General features: G+C 37.9%; 2 protein-coding genes and 1 long non-coding RNA gene across 3 annotated transcripts; 2 read left to right on the top strand and 1 right to left on the bottom strand.

Annotated features, from left to right (window-relative positions):
* Positions 1-372: 372 nt before the first annotated feature.
* Positions 373-1,429, top strand: LOC103336450 (uncharacterized). Its single transcript, XM_089055514.1, has 2 exons — positions 373-670; positions 783-1,429. The coding sequence occupies exons 1-2, from the start codon at positions 443-445 to the stop codon at positions 1,194-1,196; spliced, it is 642 nt and encodes a 213-aa protein (XP_088911640.1). The 5' UTR covers positions 373-442; the 3' UTR covers positions 1,197-1,429.
* Positions 1,430-2,999: 1,570 nt separating this feature from the next.
* LOC148915897 (uncharacterized) lies at positions 3,000-5,856 on the top strand. Its single transcript, XR_016128305.1, has 3 exons — positions 3,000-3,291; positions 4,011-4,077; positions 5,826-5,856. It is a non-coding gene; the product is annotated as an uncharacterized LOC148915897 (long non-coding RNA).
* An 11,107-nt stretch (positions 5,857-16,963) lies between these two features.
* LOC103336452 (uncharacterized) lies at positions 16,964-19,425 on the bottom strand. Its single transcript, XM_089054321.1, has 3 exons — positions 18,868-19,425; positions 17,277-18,337; positions 16,964-17,155 (listed from the first exon to the last, which is right to left on the bottom strand). The coding sequence occupies exons 2-3, from the start codon at positions 18,191-18,193 to the stop codon at positions 17,026-17,028; spliced, it is 1,047 nt and encodes a 348-aa protein (XP_088910447.1). The 5' UTR covers positions 18,194-18,337; positions 18,868-19,425; the 3' UTR covers positions 16,964-17,025.
* Between the last annotated feature and the right edge of the window lie 1,113 nt (positions 19,426-20,538).

The raw sequence follows: 20,538 nt of genomic DNA, 5'->3' as shown, positions 1-20,538 counted from the left end.
AAAGACGCATGTCGAATGTGGTTTCAGTATTTGAATATTAAGAAGGGCTTGTCCAATATAGATCCATACATTTCTATTTTCTAGACATATACCCATCACTATATAAATCTATGTGTAAAATCCAATTTTAAATTTAAATGACCAATATGATATAAGAGGTCGTAGTATTTCTATGTTTTTACATCGTTGCCACTAAACTTCTTATTTTATTTATAATTTATTTCAAGCATTTCATTAACTGCCATAATTGTAATTAATATACTCCCTATTAATAACATATCAATCACCCCATTTCTTTTAGTTGTCATTCCCTCTCACATCTCGCCCCCTAAATTGCAAAAAAAAAAAAAAAAAAATGTAAATTACATTGATTAATGCTGTGACTCACGTTCATGGCAAAGGGTTCTTTCATGCGAACTTGACGAAGAAGGAAAATTATGTAATGGGTGAGAAGTGTTTGAAGCTTATTAACTTTGGTGGTTCACTGGAGGTAAAAAATCAATCAGATCAAGACAAGTTGAAAATGGATGATTTTAATGACATCAAAATCATGTTGGGATATTTGTTCAAGTCGTTGCTAGCACCCAAAACTCCCTCGTCGAAGAAACAAGCAACGGCTTTTGACCTTAGCAAAGAATGGATTGAAGCTAATAGGTTTTTGAAGTTTTTTTGACTATATTCATTTTGAAAGTGAGTTAGCTTTTTTGTTTTGATAAATCCATAAATTTTTTGTTATGACTTATTGCTAATTGTGCTATATGATGGATTTTGATGGATGAATGAATTGTTTTCATGTTTTTAGGTATGAAAAATTTGTTTCCAAATTGCCTGGCCATCCGTATGTGAAGAGTCCCAAGGAGAGGTTGGAGTGGATTGACACGGTCAACAATGATAGGAAAGATCCTAGTACTCAATCAAATGTGCTGACCGTCTTGGGAAAAGTTGATTTTGTTGTATTTGCTTCTTGGAAAAGTGGTGGATTTAAAGAAGCTTTTATGAAGGAAGTTTTTGACTATATTCCTTCATCTTACGACGATGATGTTGTTAGTCTGCTGCGATACCTGAGGAACTTGAATCATCACTTCAGGGATGTCAAAAAATGCAAACGTCCTACAGTTGAAGAGGTTGATCATGCGGTTCGAAGATGTTTTGATAATTTCCTCGAAGTACTTTATGTTTGTTGGAGTTGTCGTTGATCAGCAATTCTAAAGAATGTTTTGTACGCATGCACTTTAAAATTGATGTATGTAGTTTAATAAATTGTAAGAATGGTTTTGGATTTTAGGCACTTGACAAAAGGAAAGAGGGGGTTGAAATTGATGGTTTACTTGTGTTGTTGTACCAGTGCTGGCTGTAATTTTCAGGTTCCAATTAAGGACCTTGAAATTGTTAATTAGTGTTTAAGATTTACTTATTTTTCTTCTTGGAATTTGTTAATTGTGCTTAGAATTATGCAAATTCGATATAACCGTTCAGGTCTTCATGGGATTTATTTTTTATTGTATGTATTGTCATGTGGAATTTTTGCTTATCTCATTGTCATTGTAGTTTGGGAAAATTTGACAACTTTGAGGCAGACTGCTTAGAGGAGTTACCTCCATCAATTGATTGCTGACTGGTCTGACTTTGAAATCAATCGAAGAATCAAGATATGTGATTGTCATCCTTTGAAGAAACTATGCCGATTCATCATGGTGCTGTGATGAGCTTGCTAAAGCTGTTGAGTGCATGAACATGCTGGGACAGACAATACTACCAGTTTTCTATCATGTGGATCCATCAGTACGAAAACAGCAGGGTTTGGGAAAAGCTTCTCTAACAGGGATTTTGGGAAAGGCTTCTCCAAGCATGTAAAAGAAGCCAATAAACAGAATGTGCAAAAATGGAGAGCTGCACTTACTGAAGTATCCAATATCTTTTTATGCTATTTACAAGATGGGTAAAGTGGCTCTTATTCTGTTCTCTTTTATTACTGACAGCCTTTCTTTTTCTTTGTTTGCAAAATTTGAAAAATGAAAAAGAAACAGAAAGGAAACCCAAAAGAATATTCCAATGTGCGTGCACATTATATTTTGTAATTCTTTTGATGAAAATTAGCTGTTCAATTGTTCGTTTCATGTTTATATTATTTTTAATATTATTATTATTATTTTTTTGCTGGAGGCCAACATCAATTCCTTGGGAAGATTTTCTCTTATGACGATTGCATTGAACTAATTGGTGCTGATAAAACTACATATCACTCTGGATGGTTAAATCTAGTGGATAACACCTTGAGATGGTAGAACTTAATTATCTGAGAACTATATGTTATTATATTCTTGCTAATCGCTTCTTATAAAAACTTCCTAACATATTCTTCACTGATCATGTGATCACTGTGATCCTGTATTAAGTCCTTTAGTTGTGATTTTTGGTTTCTAGTGTTATTGCAGGGAGGAATTAATTCAGATTAGTGTCAAAGCAGGCTCCAAAATTCTACCCAAGAAGAAGCATCGACTCAGTGAGGTCCCCCTCTTAATCTACTTATATAAATGCACCTTGACGGAAATGGATTTGATGATGCCACGCTTCTTAGCGTCTTTTCTTCCTTGTGCAAAAGCAATGGCCTTGATGATAATGGGGTTACTAAGTTTTTATTTCAATTGCTCTGTCTCACCTTCAAAACTGGGTTTACATTAAAAATTGCAGTGGCCACTGCATTAGTTAAGCTTATTCAGATCTTTGAGGAGATATTGCATACTGTTTGAGGCTCTTCTTGGAGACAAGTTGTCATCGGAATATTGTTACAGGCTCTTCAATTCAAGTTAGCAGTAGCCTGCCAATGTTCATAAGCCCAATCCTCAGCTTTTCTATTAAGAAAACAATGTTGCACAAGTTGATGCCATATTGTGTTCGAGTGCTGCAGCAGTTGCAAAAACAAATGGTGCCTTTGCCAATTTCAAATCACATGTAACTGTGTAGATTGCAAGTTTATCCATAAATATCTAAACTGCTTTGCTTTTCTAGATTATCTCATGACATTATTTAGGTAAGAGCACATGCCTTAAAACGTGTACTTAATTTGTTTTTCCTGACATTATTTACCCATTTCAGGTGGCTGCTAGCGTTGCTTTTCTCATTGCTAGATATTTTTCTCGTGACCGCATTCATAAAGTGGTTGAGGGAAACAAAAAATTTCTTGCAATGGATAAGGCTTTTGGAGAAAACGGATTTAGAGCTTTCATTCTCCTTCGCTGGAGCCCTTTGCTTCCTTTTTCTTTGGGGAACTATTTCATACGTGTTGGGAAGGTTTGCTACCCTGCTTCTTGTTCTCTTAGTTAAAGTTCTTACTTCAGAAGCTGATTGTTCTTAGACATATGTTCTAATTGGCTGCTCTTGAGATTGAGAGCTAGGGCTATCAGATGGGTTGAGCCGGATTTAGGACCTGTTTGAGCTCAGGTCAATTTGTCAGGCTCTAGGGCTTTTTAATGAGACAAGTATTTTAACCCAAGCTTTAACCCTGTTGTTAAGAATGTGATTAGAGCCAATATATGAGCTAGTTCAAGGTCTTCATTTTTGCAACTGCTTTTTATCCTTTTTAGATTGAATAATCCCAACGTATGACAATACAATATTGTCAGTTGAAGTAATAGAACTGAAAGTTATAGGGAAATTAATTGTTTTCTTACTACTTTCAGTTGCAGTTTCCACTAATTCTCATGATGTAAATACTTTTGCTCCATTTCAATCATGTAAAGATTATTAAGTGTGCCCTTTGGTGTCTCATATAAAAGATGTAGGGCTAAAATATCAAGTAGAAGTTAGTTGATAAGTTGAGCATCATTGCACTGGTCCATGGGAAAACAAATTAAAAGAAAGGGCTGATGGTATGATGGTCATGACTCATGTCTGGTAGTTTATCTTCAGAAGTAATTGATTTTAATGTCATGAACTAATTTAAACATGCGTAATATTTTTGTAACATGTTTCACTCTCTGGTTCTCAGTCAATCTATAATTTCCTTGCAGTTGGTTGGGGATGCTTCCTGGAACAGGGGCTTACGTGAGTGTTGGTGCATTTGGGCGAGCCATAATTGTAAGTTTCTCTATGTTTTTCCTGTTCTGTTGTGGTGGTTCTATGTATATATATTACATACAGCTTAGATACTTAACGTCTTCGTTCCTTGTGAGATATGTTTCCTGTCTGTGAGGTCTATGACTTGGGGGCTTGCTTTGTCAGCTTAACATGTTGCAATGAGTTAATATAAAGTAGCACAGTCAGGAATATATTGTGTAATTATGTTCTCAATAAAATAACTGGTAAAACTTAATGACAGCCAAGCAGTAGGAGCAATGCATGTGACTTGGACCATCAGTAATAAGTTCTATAAGGGAAGGTGACCAGTGTAATACAAATTTAGACAAATCTAGTCCTACACATGCGGAGACAGATTTTATTATAGGACATGGCTGGTTAATTTTTATTGGATGACTAACGAACCTGCATTCTTTATGCCGTAGTTTTGTGTAAATTAGGTAACTACTACTAGTCATAAAAGAGCGATAAAGTGAAAATCAATGACACCTTAGGAGGTTCTTACTTTATATGATAGAGTAGATGGTTCTCAGATCTAAGTCGGGTATCAACCTCTATATTATGTGGTTGATATAGTTATAAGTCTGGGAATTTGAAATGTGTCGAATAACATCCAGATGCATTGGTGCTTTTCATGCTGGCATCTGCAACACTCTGCTCTACACATGTATATTAATGCATGTGCTCTTGATACAGTTATTATTCAGCATCCTATCATGTTAGTTACACTTGTTTGCAATCTTTGTGACGTAGGAATTTATAAAGTGAATATTCAGAGAATTTTAGCAAATGCCAAATTGGTTTAGAGTGTATATAATATATGTGTTTTTATCTTTCTTTAGGAGGTTCATTTGACAGCTTTGGGTGGAGTCAGGATTAGTTTTTAAGGGGTCTTGTATGAAAAGCCAAATCAGCTAATCATCTTGAAGCCGATAGGAATTTCTTAGTTATTAACTTCATTGTGTTAAGTCCTCAGATTAGGTGTAGACTGGTGCTTCTCTCTTTTATCATAAATTTGACTGACAGAGCTCTTAGCCTATTGTTCACATTTTCCCCAACGATCATGCCACAGCTTGGCATGAGAATCTATCGAGACACGTAACAGTATAATGGTTACATTGCAACATATTGTTCCCATGTTCTTTATGGTTTCTTTCCCAGTGTTTGAAATTATATACCAAACAGAACAAGAGCTGTACCAGCCTACAAAGAACATAGATACATATGAAATAAAAAATTGAACAGGAAGCTGCCACTTAAGCGTTAAAACATGCTCTGTTGTTTCATCTTTTTCTTTGAAATTGCTGTAAGGAAGGATCTTCATGTGGGTAGTTGAGTCTGATCATCCTCAGACTTGGAAATTTTGGTGAATCATGTAGCGCTTCTCCATAGCCAGATATAGTACACAAAAGCTGTTTCAGCTATCATTCAAACTACTGAGAGTTCTCTTCCCTTCAATTCGAGTTAGCGGTAGCCTGCCAAACTTCAGAACCCCAGGTCTTCTATTAAGAAAACAATGTTGCAGAAGTTGATGCCATTTTGTGTTTGTGCTGCAGCAGTTGCAAAAACAAATGGTACTGTGTCCAACTACCTTTTTCCAATTTCAAATCACGTGTGTGTAGGTTGCAAGTTTATATATATAAAATGCTTTGCTTTTCTAGATTATCTCCTGATATTATTTAGGTAAGAGCGCATGCCTCAAATCGTGCACTTAATTTGTTTTTCCTGACATTATTTACCCATTTCAGGTGGCTGCTGCTCAGTGGCTTTTCTTCATTTACTGATCAGTGGCTTTTCTTCATTTCATTTCCTGTAGAGACTAAACCATATGAGTAAGGTGTATTATTTTTCAATAAGTGGAAGCCCGGCGTGGTTCAACCCTAAACTTGTCTGTGATGTTGAAGTAAATGGGTTATGTTCCAGACACTAGCTTGTCTGTGCATGATGTGGAAGAAGTGGATGGGATTTGCTCTGTGTTCATCAGCTGCTGTGGACCACCAGCATAAACAACTTAAAATTGGGGTTGTAAGCATTCTTGTCTGCTTGAAACAGAAGTGTCGAGTATCGAGCATATTTTCCATTATGGTTCGATCAGTAACCATCTACTTGTGGGTATTTACCTTCGACGACAACGTTCCCGGAAGGGTTCACTCAATCAAGCTGGATTCGCACTTACTTTACAACCGACTACAACTCTGGTGTTCAAGTTCGAATATGTGGGCTCCACATGGTGTACTAGCAAGATTCACAGGGGCTTGTCCAGACTCCACGTTGCATAGCTTATATACCCTCTTTGAGTATTTTAATGAATATCGCTTCACTTGAGGAAGATTGGATAAACTTGTAGAAACTGATTTTCCATTATATTATTCGTATGATCATTATACAATATATATAAAGTCTGTAGAGAATAATCTGTAGTTACAACAAGTCATTATCACAAACATAAATATAGAGTTATGGCCTAATAACAACGTAATTGACAACTGACCATTTCATATAATTAGTAGGATTAACTATTGTAATTGAAATACTATTGTAACTCCATAACACTCCCCCACAAATCGAGCGCGCACATCATAGCAAGATTTGAATGAAGAAACCACATAGTGATGGAGATGGCAGTAGCAGTCTTCCGTAGTAGTCTAGTAAGGGAAACAAAAAAAGAAGAACTTCATAGGTGCAACAATGGCTTGAGAGAAACAAAGTAATAGAAAAATAAAAATAATGCCCAGTGAGAGGCAGCAAGTGAAGGAGCACATGGGCTCATGGAAGGAGGGAATAAAATGAAGGGCTGACATACAAGTCAAATGTACCTAGGGAACAACTCTAGGCACCTGAGAAACATAACTCTACCTAGGAATCACCTCTAGGTAGGATAAAGAGCATGCGATAAGCGGGAAAATAAAGGGATAGGGAAGTGAAAACCATCATCCAGTGGGAAAGGCCAGAAAGTCGTGCACAAAGAGAGAGAAACACAATTTTAAAAGTAAAGGGATGGGGAAGAAAAAAAAACCACAAAAAAGAGAAGAAACACTTGCCAAGTGAGACAGAGAAAGGAAAAGAGAGTGTGGGCAAAACACAGAGTTAAAATCTTTTCAAAATAAAGATGGAAAAAAAAAAAGAGAGAAAGAAAGGGATGAGAAAAGGTAACACCCATCAAAATGAGAAAGTAGGCAAGATAGGGAGAGAGAACAAGAGGCAAGAGACAACCCATGAAAAGGAAAGGAAACTCAAGATGGCAGAGACAACTCATGATAGGGAGAGAGACAACACAATTGAAAAGAAGAGAAGAGAATACCCCAGTAACATAAAAGAATTATAAAGAAAAGAAAACAATACCCTTGTAACAGAGAAGAAGAAAGGCAATGCAAGACAACATTGAAGAAGACAGAGACCAATAGTAAAATCAAAGAAAGAGATTGGGCTTAAGAGGGGAGAAGAACACAGGTTGAGCATAGATAGAGCGTGAGAGGCCGATACCACAGAGAGAGAGAGAGAGAGAGAGAGAGAGAGAGAGATAGTTCAAAGGGACTAACGTTAGTGAAGCAAAGGGACTAACAACAGTGAAGCACAACAGGACAGAGACAAAGGCCGACTAAGATAATGCTTGGCGAGCGAGGCTCAATCTTCAATAGAGAGCATAAGAAGGAGAAATGGCTCAATCATCAACAGAGAGCTAGACACGGAGAGAGTGAAAGACAAAGGCTCATCAATGAGCAGAGAGCTTGACAGGGAGCGTTGAAAAATAAAAGGAAATGGCAGCGACAAAGAGAAAGAAAAAAAAAATTACTGATTATAGAAGGGAGGAGAAGATGGAGAACTATACATAAGCAAACACCCTTTCGGGCGAGGAGAGCCAACGACTCTCAATGTTGGCAAATGAAGGATCGCTAATTGGCGTTAGCCATTAGCTCTGATACCATGTAGAAACTGATTTTCCATTATATTATTCATATGATCATTATACAATATATATAAAGTCTGTAGAGAATAATCTGTAGTTACAACAAGTCATTATCACAAATATAAATATGAAGTTATGGTCTAATAACAACGTAATTGACAACTGACCATTTCATATCATTAGTAGGATTAACTATTGTAACTGAAATACTATTGTAACTCCATAACAAAACTAGATAACCTTGCCGAGTCAGGAAGTGAGCCAGGAAACAAACTCTCTGTCAAATATCTCTTCACCATGAGCAATACAAAAACGGGACTGGACTGGACTCTGTCCGAGATTCAAATTATGTTCCCAGGGATCGAAATCCCCAAGTGGTTCATGCTTTTGACAAAATGCCACCCCGCGCAAATCCAACTGCCTCAAAACTTGTCCTGCAATAGTAATTGGATGGGAGTTGCTCTCAAGCTCGAGAAAAGCTGCCCACTAACAGCAGCGTGATGTCACTCTCATTTGATGGTGGATATTGCCAGCAGGTACATGCGCTTGCTTTGAAAATGTCTTTGGATGCTTGTGTTTACTTTGCCGATGAGGGTTTAATCGGTCCCTGAATGGTTCATGCACATGGTGTTGGTACTGAATTTTTCTCATGATTTCTGTGGATCATTTTGAACCAGTGTTGACTTGATCGGGATACATGGTACTTGTTTGTTGAAACATTTACGGATATCCAGTTTACTATGATTCAACTTGATTGGGTGGGAATTGCGAGTTAATTTTAAAGTTTGTTTTGTTAGCTTAGTGAACTGAGCCCCGTAACTTAAATATCTACAGTTTGTTGTGTCTTTTAATACTCAAGTGAGTCATTTTATAGTGAGGGCCTTATATATGGCCCTTAGGTGAGGTCCTATCTTTTAACAATTGGATCATATTAGCCAATTTGATTCAACGGTTAACTCATGATCCAACAGTTAACCAATTTGATCAAACTGTTAAGAAATAGGGTCTTCACCTAAAAGTCATATATAAGGCGCTCACTATAGAATTCTTACAAGCGTCCAGCTTTCAATGTGCAAGGATGCAAGTCAAAAAATTTAAGGTGACCGGTATTCCTTGTAGAATGATTGCTTTGCTACATGTGAAAATTGGGTGGTATTAAATGAATCCTAAAATTACCAGAGTACACCTAACTATCAAACTATTTATTGAATTACTAATTTACCATAATATAAAATAACAAATATATATATATATATATATATATATATATATTTGGTTACAAGGCAGGCCAAAGCCAGAAAAGAAAAAAAAGCTAAAGAAGCACATCCCTACTTTGGGCTTGGCCTTGGCCTATGCCATATGCAAACCTCTAAAGAGACTCCATAGCTCAGCCTCATTAATATTTCCAATCTCAATATTGGCAGAGAACTCACAGATCCATGCTCCATTAGAGCCCCTTAGCAAACCACCAGCACAAATCTTCCAAGAATTTGTTTTACAGCTGCCATCCACTTTCAATTTGAAGTTGCCAAGAGTAGGAGGACTCCAATGGACTTGGATGACCTTTCTGGTAGGATTAACCACATTATTGGCATCAACCCATTCACTAGAAAATTGCAGAATAGTGTGATGGAGGTTGGGAGGAGGCTTATAGCCAGGGTTAAAAATAAAGTTACATCTCCATGTCCAACAATGCCAAATAGAGGCCATAAAAACAAGTGTCCAAAGGAAGGTTGTCAGAGAACATAATCTTGCTCTTGAGGTTGATTCTTAGCCAATCAGTAAAGTCTTAAAGAGAAAGAGTGAAGAACATCAAAAGGAACCTTTATGTAATTCCATACCTTAAGAGCAAATCTACATCCTCTAAAGACATGATCCATAGTCTCAGGAAGGGAAAGACACTTGCGGCAGTTAGGATCAGTTGTCATCAATCTCTTCTCCCTCTGAACATTAGTAAGGATTTTGCCATGCCCAATTAGCCAAAAAAAGGTTTTTAACTTTGGGGGCAAGCACATCTTCCAAATAAATTCCCAAGGCCAAGGCACAATATCCACATCATCAAAGAAAGAAAGGTATGCAAAGTTAACAGAAAAGGAGCTATTATTTGATAAACCCCATATGCATGTATCATTTCTTTGAGACCCAAATCCAGTATGGATAGCACAAATCCTTTGCACAATTTCATTAGGTAAGACCTGCTCAAGCGCATCAAGATTCCATTCATGGTTAGACATAAAATCTCGCATTGTCCACAACAACATGTCTTCAAAAGAGGAATAGCGAAAAATTCAACAAGCAAGCCACAACATGCTTAGTTATCCTTCCAAAACAAGATGTCATCACCATTGCCAACCCTCCACTTTAAACCTTCAGGAAGAATCTGAGCACCAAATAAAATTCCTCTCCAAGTATTAGAATAATTAATATGGGCAGACTTATTAAAGTTCAAAATACTTTGATTCTTGAGGTATTTTCGATTCAGAATATGATTCCAAGGGCCTTGGTCTCTCTGTAAAAGCTTCATCCAGATTTAGCAAGCAACGCTTTGTTCATCAAATGGGTTTGTTTAAGACCAAGACCACCCATGAACTTGGGTTTACAAACAGAACTCCATTTGACAAGATGAACCTTAGTTATGTCTCATTGTGACCCCAAAGAAAGTCTCGATTCATCTTGTCCAGCTTATCACAAATGCTAATAGGAAATTGGACCGTTTGCATAGAATATATAGGGATGGCAAAGGAAATGGCTTGTAAATACACTAACCTGCTAGCCATAGATAGCGTATGACTTTTCCAGGAGGCAAGGCGCTGTTGGACTTTGGCGACAACATGGCTATGAGTATCATTCTTTACTCGAGTGAATAAGAGGGACACCAAGATAATTTCCCAAAGAATCAGTAAGAGAAGAACCACAGATGGAAGCAATTTGGGTAGTGGTACCATGGTCTGTATTAGGGGAGCAGAAAATCCTAGATTTGTCAAAGTTGACTTGTTGCCCAGATAAACCACAAAAGGTCTCCAAACAATGATGCATAATTGTAGCTTGTTGAGTTTGTAGCCTTTTACAAAAAAAAGATATATTGAATTGTGAAACAAAAATTTTCATAAGTACACTCTATTCACCACATTCAACCCTAATCAAACCTACGTGTAAAACCCTACTTCTAAAAACCTTTGTATTAACTCTAATAATTTGTGTCATCGTCCTTTAGTGATTTTTTAAAACAAATCATGAGAAAAAACCCTACTTCAAAAAACCTGAGAAAGAAGGCAACAGTACAGGAGGATGTAAAAGAAAGCGAGCTCCCTCTCCAAGTGTTACCGTATCAATTGCATTCCATGATTGTTCTTATAATAACCATTACCAAATTGGTGTATCTAAAAAATCTGAAAATAGTCCAATCCAGAATGTCAAAAGCAATATTGTTCCGTTGATGGAAAATGTTAACGTTGATTGAAGCATTAATGTGGAGCATTCCAATCACCCCAGAGCGAAGCTGAAGGGGCCTTGCAGCCTGAATGTAATAAGCTCTACCGTTCAATGCACTTGAAATTGTATTGCATATTTAACACTTCCGTATGAATTATGTAGGAAATTAGTAAGAAAACTGAGGCATTGGTTGGGCAACGGATCAAATTTTTGTCTCCGATAGATAAATGGTGAGCATTTTTCCAATGAAATGAAGAGACGAGTTTTCAACATTGTTGTAGCCCTTCTTTACAAGGGTATTTGATTTTTCTTTTCCATTTTTTATTCAGGTACAACCAAAAAAAAAAAAAAGAAAAAAAGAAAAAAGAAAGGTAAATGTATAGCAGTTGGCAAATTTTTTAAGTCACTGATAAAACATACAAAGTTGTTTATCCATCACACATATCTTCATCACTCAGATAAAGGCAAGAAGAAGAAAAAATTAATAGTGAAAACTGATATCCATTTCCATTTGAGAAAAATTAGTGTTTACCCACAAAAAACTTTAGTAATTAGCATTTAATACATTACCTATTTTTGTTTTGGATAAGGTGGATGAGTTTTAAATTTTATTTTGTTAAAGACCAATTAGTAAGCCCACATGCTAAAAGCATGATTAATATAAGAGTTACATTTACATTTTTGTCATTTTCTGAATTTTTTTTTTCCACCGTGATATTAAAATTAGCGATCGGCGAGGACTAGTCGAGCATCGGCATCGCAACCATATCGATCAACCTAGCGCCGGACCTTCAGGTGGCGATCTTCAAAGCGACGTCGCACGACGAGCGAGAAGCGATACATGAGATCATCATCGTCACGAGCCGAGTATCGACGCCTGGTTGAAAGGAGGTTTTCGTATTGAATCTGGGCTCCTTTTGGACTCTTCTCGATTGCAGTCCTGATTTTGTTAGTCGTTCACAATAATCAGCATGAAGATCGGGTCGAACAGCCTGTATCTGGTTAGAGGTGTCAAGCAGCGGGCCGGCCTGTCCCATTTAAACTCGTGCTTTTAACATTTTCGTGCCATGCCGTGCCGGCCCATTTAATTTATCGGGCCATGCTGTGCTAGCCCATTTAGTAAAATCATTGATCCTGGCCTGGCCCAAAGCCTATGTCCATATTGAAACAGGCCGGGCCGGACTCATGTCGTGCCCGTGCTCGTGCTTGTGCCATAATTGAGCCCAAGAACTAACCCATTTAATTTGAATTTTTTTCACTTAACTTTTTTTTGCCCACTAGATAATTCAAATTAAACATTAAAAATATAATTAGAGGCAAGAAATGATGAACTACTTAAAAACATTAATCAATCAAATATCCAAACAATATAAAGGGTTGGAGGGCAAAAAGTGTCTAAGTCCACAAAGTCCACTTCAACTTTTCATCTTTAAACAGCTTATTATTTCATATGTGAAGAAATATCTTCCTTTGATTATAAGAGAAGTGTATATGTCATATGTATTGATTAGATATCAAGTCCAATGTTGTTTAATTAATTTGTAGTTGATATGTTTAATTAATTAAGGACCCAAGTAATTTTCCTAAAATGAAAGACATCAAATATATATTTATGATTAAAAAAAAACATATAAACAATGACATTATATGTCAAATTATTGCATTTTGAATTTTGAGAAGAAAAAAAAAGTTAAGTGGGCCGTGCTTGAAGCGGGCTTGGGCCAAGTCCCGGTCCATTGGACCTACTTTTTGATCTCGGCCCGGCCCAAATTTTCGTGCCGTGCCATTAATATTCGTGTTTGTGCCTTGCCGTGCCTCATTTAAACGGGCTGGGCTCGTGTCTTTGGGCCGGCCCGTCCCGTTTGACGCCTCTAGTATTGGTATGATTGCTTAGCTCCCCTGTGCTGCTATTATGTGTTAATTGATATAGTTTGTCCTTGAATTGGTGACCTGTGTGTTTCTTCAACATTTTAATTTGATATGCTCCATTACAGTCAGATTGCATATAGGCTGGCATTTGTAATTTTGGGCCACCTGTTACATACAATAAATTGCTTGCCTTAGCTTCTTTGGTTTGGTTATAACTTACAACCAAGGTTCAATTAATTCCAGTCTTCCCTGTCATATAATTCCAAAACATAAATTTCAGAGTGTGTAACACTTTTCTTTGTCTGGGCTTGAGCTTTCTTCGGTCAGAATTCTCCGTTAAAATTTTTTGGAAGGTTATAACTGTCAACCTTGGATCTTGACAAAATTTGGAGAGTTGGTGTAAAGTGGTCGAAGTTGATAGCACTTATACACACATCATTTTGGTTATTTGACAGGATGTAATTATACAGAAAAAAGCCTTTATCTTCGTTGAAATTATAGAATATGTCAAACAAAGTAGGGCGTTATGCTAAGATATGCTCATATTATTATTCTTCTCCAATATGGAGGTATTTATAGAGAAGTACAACCCTAAACAAAATAGAAAATAAATCCAAATTGCAATAGAAAATAAATATAAATTACAATATGAAATAAATCTCAATTATAATAGGACTAGATAAATGGGTAAGTAACAAAAATCCTAACATAGTAAGGAACCAAAATCCTAACTAAGTAAGGACTCACCAACACTCCCCCTCAAGTTGGGGCAAAGATATTTCGCATGCCCAACTTGACAAACGATTCATAGAACACCATACTCGACATTGACCAATTGAACAATTGTAGAGAAGGCCTTGTCATAAAAACCCTAACAAACAGGGCACATAGAAGAACACATAAAAGCAAAACACAGAAACCCTGCGAGCATGGTAGTAGGTAAGGCAGAACACGAAGCCACTGTGAGCATGGCAGAGGTAAGGCATAACACAGAAATCCTGTGAGCACGACAATAGATAAGGCAGAACACGAAGCCACTGTGAGCACGGCAGAGGTAAGGCGAACAAGGTCAATAGGCGTGACCACAAGCGAAACACACCAGCAAAGGCATGAGCAACAATACTTGCACCATAATAGGCGGGAGCAACAATACTGGTACCAACAACAGCAATACAAGGCACTGGCACCAGCAAGAGCAACAAGGCAAGGGCATAACATGCATCGTCGACAGTAATCAACACTATCCCTAGCAAGAGTCATAATAGGCAGGAGCAATAACATTGTCCTTAGCAAGAGACCTAACAGGTATGAGCAACGGTACTGGCACCAACAAAGGACATAGTAGTCAGCAGCAATAACAATGACAAATACTTCCATTATTGCATAGACAACTTCTCTTCACTCCCCCGGGCAAACAACTATGGCCGCAACAACAACAGAGAGAACTTCTCTTCACTCCCTTTCTCCCCCTGAAGAGAAGAGGTCGTCGGAACCATAAGAAAAGTGGCACTTAAGAAACAGAAGCGGACTGACGCTCGGATGTAGAAGAATCAGCCATGGCATATAGGTAGCTGAATTGCAGCGGAATAGATGAGTAGCAGTGTCACTCCCCCTCAAATCCAACGATGTATAAAAGTCGAGATTTGGAGAAAGTAACACCCAAATAAATAGAGAGTAAGAAAACATAGATGTTTCCGGGCAGGAAGTGAAACACATTATCAAATGGGAAAAAAAAAGGCCATATAGGCGTGCACAGAGAGAGAGAGGAGTAGAGTGGCTGTGCAAAGGAACATCGGCATGTAAGCTTCGCAGACAGAAAGAGACAAAGGCCAGCTAAGAGAAGGCTCGGCGAGCGGTAATGAGGCTCGCGGAGGTTCGAGTCCATTCAATGACACAAAATCTTTTATTATTAAAAGTGAATAAAGGGCAACGGAGTTGGTTCCCTGCAGACGGTGGCAGGCCGGCGACGGGTTGTGGCGGCCAACAGTGGTGGTGGCAGGTGGTGGCGGCCGAGTCCTGCGGCGGGATTCCGGCTGTGGTGGCCGGTGGCGAGATTCCGACGGCAGGTGGCCGACAGTGGTGGTTGGCTAGATATGGACATGTGACATAGTATGCTTGCCTTAGAAGGAGTGGCATTGTGTGTAATTTTGATATTTTTTTTAATGATATTTTTGTAAAATTAGGTACTAACTTTTGGTCTTTGGCCTTATGCTAATTAGATGAAATTGTATTCCTATCTTCCAAATTAGTAAACTATATTGTGTTTTAAAACTAAACCTCCCTAGATTTTGAGCTTCACTTTGGGCTTCAGTTTCATCCGAATTTTGGGTTTTACTTTCTTTTACAATTTTAGATTGGAAAGCAGCAGTTATGTAATAGTCTATTATCCGATAGGGTTCTTTTTGTGGAAGTCTGATGGTTTTTGTTGTTTTGGATGTATATCTTTGATGGACTACTTGCCCACTGCGATTGTACACTATCCTTATTGTTTAATAAAACTATTCTTGTTTCTCATAAATAAATAAAAAAACAATCTGTGTGCTACTCATTGTGCACACACTTAATTACGTCAAAATGTAACTCTATCCCATAGCAGCTCCACCTCCACCTTACTATAATTGTCAAAATCCTCTTCTGCTACTCAACCAAAATTATCCACCTTAAGACCTTCACACAAGTGAGAATAGCATCTAGCTGGAATTAGCCAACTCAAATTCAGTTCTCTGAATCACACAGGTTGTATCTTCACATAGATTAGTAGACAGATGGTCCAAAGTTGCTGAATACCCCATGAACTATGAACACAAGGGGTTATATCAAATTAACCTTGGAACTTTCGCACCATTGTAATGTCCCTCCAGAACTTGTAGATAATGTTGAATAGCCACCTCTGTTATCCCATGCCGCCAACAACAGACAAGGCGTGCTTATGATTATCACATGAGGGTAATGGCTTGTCTTTCCCTAATAACAGCAACCTAACATATCCCAACTTCCTTGAAAGCAAAGACAATGGAATAGCATGAAATCCATCCACAAAGAAATGGCAGAAAGCAAATTGCCATGCAGATGAAAGAGAAGCGGGAGATAACCACAAATTCTCAAAAGGGCACGAAAATCTCAATCAGTTATATCAACACAAAGTTTAGCCTCATCCCAAGGACCATTGATTTCGAATTTGTATTCTTGCATCCTTATAAGTCATTATGGACAAACCACAGTTACAAAAATCAACAATCCTAACAACATCACAAAAAGTAACAAATGCAGGGTATAAACAAAAGCCAAGGTTGCGACCATGAGACCAAAAGAAAACCAAAGGTGCAAACGGAAGGAATACTTCTTAATACAGTAAATAACCAACGGTTTGATTCTTAAAAACCGTCCCTCCGCCATGTTTTCGGTTTGTTATCCTTCTTGGGTTTCTTCTGTTTGCCTTTTCCATGCTGCATGGGGGCTATTCCTTGTATAAAGGAAGCCAATTCCTTCTTCCTGGCAGTTTTCCCCTGCTTGATGGAGGCTTTTCTCTGCTTGGCTTCTTTCTGCAAAACCCAATTCGATTACGATAAACTAAACTCGAGGGCTACTAAAAACACTTGAGACATGCAAACAATTGAGTCTCTTGATTCCTAGTCATTAAATAAATAAAAGAATTTCATGTAAACACATTTTTTTCACCTTTGCCAACTGGCGAGTATGAACCTCACTATGTGTCAACTCCCACATCAACAAATTCTCATCTAGAGTTGGTTTGGTCTCCTGTTCATGCAGAGTGTGTCATCTTCTTGTTTTGGTGGGTTCACGCTAGCTGCACTATGCCTTTCTACGCGTTCATAATCCCTTTCCGTGGGTTCATAATCCCCGCACTCACTGAGGGTCATAATCATCATAAAATCATATTTCTATAAGTTTTGACATATACAAAATGTAACAGAATCCAACGCACAAATTAATGTTGCTGATGAAAACACTAAATGTGAAGAAAGCTTACGGAGTGAAGCCGAAATTAATGAAGAACCAATCACGGCCCTCAATATCCGCACGAAGAACACTTGAATGTAAGGTCTTGATCATATGCCATCCTACTTCTCTAACAACAATTTGAAACGTGGTGATACAAAGATGTTGAACATCGCGATGTTCTTCAATACTGCCAATCTTAACATGTAATAAGTCCTGGTTCCCCAAATGAATCAAATAGTCTGACTTGTACTCAAAAAACGGCAATGGCGGATTTGCAATCTCTAGGCCACGCAATCTCAATACGTTGCTTAGTGAATATGCAACGCCGCCATCCTCATCTTTGTCCATCCTCAAGGAGAATCCTATAATCTCGTCCTTCTCAAACACATGTAAGGCATAGATATACTCGCCTACAACTACGGCCCTCCCTCGGAAAGGAGCATAAGCATAAGAGTCAACTTTCACTCGATTCCAATCCCCTCTACCCACGTGAAAAGCAGCAAGGCCGAAGTCTTTTTTTAGGTCCCAAAATGAATACAAAATAATTCCATAACATACAGCATAACCCATTACGTCCATAGGAAGGTCATCAGAAAATGGAAAAGTAGGCAGTTGCTGCCAAGCCTTCTTAACAGGATCGTACTTCTCAAAGGATGGATCTGGATCTTTAATGAAAGACGATGTATCTTCAAGATAATAGAGTCCATCATATGCGGACACAACTGTTCCGGACCGCTTACCCTTTAAGGTAGGAGGTATTGATGAATATAATTTCCGATCCTTCATATCAAATACATACCCTCCAAATGACATATCACGAGGTCTATCGTCACCATCCTGTGTAAATAAATATATTTGAGACAGGTCGAAAATTCTTGCACTCTGAACTATACGACTGATCTTGGCTGTAGGTTCAAGTAGTGCGAGTACCTCTCCTCCGCCCATATCATCAACTTCTCCCCGTGTTTGAATTTCACTTCATATATGGCATGACAGCATTCGCCCTTACTGAAAGACACAATTAGAAACACAGATCTATCTTCCCCTTGATTTACAGTCAAGGATGCATGGTCCCGATCCATGGGTAAGCTGGACAGAGAAAAGAGATAAATAACGTCAAATTAATCTTTTCAAACACCCACCTACCTAGAGAGAATTAATGAAAGAAGGAAGGTTAAAGCTACATCATCTACTTTAGTGAGCACATATATACATATACATATGAATAAATACAAACAAAACAGTAAAAGTGCCCGTATATATAAATAAACTTTCCTACAAACTGCGAATGGGCGTGTAGAGTCCTTGATACAGGATAATTACATACAAAGTTAAATTCACAGAATAAATAAATCATCAATGGAAATCATGGAAATCTAGGGAAAATCACCAACAACGTTATCTGATATTAAAGAGGGGTACATCAGCTCCCTCACGGGTGAAATCTTTAAACCAATTGAAATTTATTAAGAATATGTAACACAGGTGAACTGAATGGTTGGTAGCAAAATCTTTGAATAATTAAAGACGCAGCAATGAGAGAAAACTTAAGCAACTTCTTTGAGAAACTAAACAAAGAGAAAATTGATTTTGGAAAAATAAAACAACAATGCACTGACCTTGGGTGGTTGGGACTGCCGTCAGTCACTGCCGTTTCGGATGGAGTGGGGCTAGTACTACTGGAGCGTATTAGGCGAAACTCCTCCATTGTTGATTTCTTCCAATCGACCAGAGATTTCTGGATCTCCGATAACTTCGACGAGAGAAAGGCATGGTCCTGAACATCTCGGCATGGGGTGAGCTCAGCGGCGGCAGAAGGGGTGCTGCCAAGCTCCTCCAATTTTGATATTAGCAAATCGAATTGATCCCAGGAAAACGTGGCTATGGTCTCTTGGCGTGAAGCCGTCGGCAAGGCATGGTCATGGTACCGAACATCTCGACTAGGGTTGAGCACAACGGCTGCGGAATGATTAGATATGTTCCAATCAGCCATGATATCAGATGATAGGGCCTTTGCTATTGAAATTGAGGGAAAATGGGAATTTAGGGTTTCAGGATGCAGCGGCAGAAGGGAGTTTGTGGTTGGTTTGTTTTTGAACAGAGTTTGTGGTTTATTTACTGGTGGAAAATTCTAGAGGCGGCTGCTGCGACACAAATTTGATTGAAATTTGAAATCTGCACAAAACAAAGAAAACATCTGTAAGCTCATTGTATTTAATGTGGATTAATTAAATATTTTAATGACCAATTAAGCTTGTAATTAGCTAGGCAAGGAGCACTAACGCAAATCTAAAAGTGCTAACAAAAAAGCCATAGATTCTGTCTGTTGCATGTGAAAGCAGCAAAAGCAAAGAATCGTTCGTACCCCTAGAAGCCAAGCACAAGGCACTGGAGATCAATATTCCTAATTATAAATATACATATGAAATCTCTCTTTGTACCCTTGGTTCTTTCACTGATACAAGCATAGAAACAGGCTTATTATACACACTTTTCTAGACAAGTGCAACATTGCCATTTTGTACACAAATGCATTACAGTTTCTATTTGCTTAAAATGGCTAAGTTGTTTTATCATTGGATAATGGTATGATAATTTATACAAATCATAATGGAAATTATACAATTGTATCATCAATGGAAATTATACAATTGTATCACCAAGGCAAACACACAGGCCACTGGAAATCTTTTTCACTATTCTGTGTTCAGGAATTGCATCACCAAGGTTGCTGCAAGCATTCACCACCACACTCAATCTAGGATAAAACTCAGCAAATTTTTCAGTTTCAAGCATCTTCTTATTTTCAAACTTAGTCATCAGTTGTTGAAGTATGGATTCTCTGACAGTGGCATTTCCTTCATGAGTAATTTCCAGAATATCTAAGATAAGCTGATCAAAACCCTGAATTCATTGACTGGAATGCACTTAGGGAGTTAAACAGATATATGCATACATACAGAAGTGACCCTAACCCTTTTTTTAGACAATTATAACTGATGCAGTCCAAAAAGGATGAGAAATAAGTCAGGATTTATGACAAATGTAGAAACACATATCTTCATGCTAAATTTCTTTACACATTCGTTGTAAACCTGAGTAATAAACTCCTTCCACTCGCAAAAAATCATCAATGGTTCAATGAAATACAAAAAAACATATTCAAGACGGACTCATACCGGGTAGAAGTGTGAAAGTAAAGTTTTATTTTTTGGTGTGAGCAGCATATCTGCTCTGGCAATAAGAGATATGTCAAAGGACCAAATCCTTGACAATGTGTCCAGATTGGA

The sequence above is a fragment of the Prunus mume genome, linkage group LG6 (genome assembly GCF_029339155.1).
Source record: "Prunus mume cultivar Tortuosa linkage group LG6, ASM2933915v1, whole genome shotgun sequence".
Classification (NCBI taxonomy): Eukaryota; Viridiplantae; Streptophyta; class Magnoliopsida; order Rosales; family Rosaceae; genus Prunus; species Prunus mume.
This window is presented reverse-complemented; position numbering and strand designations above follow the sequence as displayed.

Excerpts from the sequence above, each read along its gene's own strand:
- LOC103336452 (XM_089054321.1), bottom strand. The coding sequence starts at position 18,193 with ATGGGCGGAGGAGAGGTACTCGCACTACTTGAACCTACAGCCAAGATC. Across the intron at positions 17,156-17,276 it reads ATTAATTTCGGCTTCACTCC|TGAGTGCGGGGATTATGAAC; the intron begins GTAAGCTTTCTT and ends TATGACCCTCAG.
- LOC103336450 (XM_089055514.1), top strand. The coding sequence starts at position 443 with ATGGGTGAGAAGTGTTTGAAGCTTATTAACTTTGGTGGTTCACTGGAG. Across the intron at positions 671-782 it reads ATAGGTTTTTGAAGTTTTTT|AATTGTTTTCATGTTTTTAG; the intron begins TGACTATATTCA and ends GATGGATGAATG.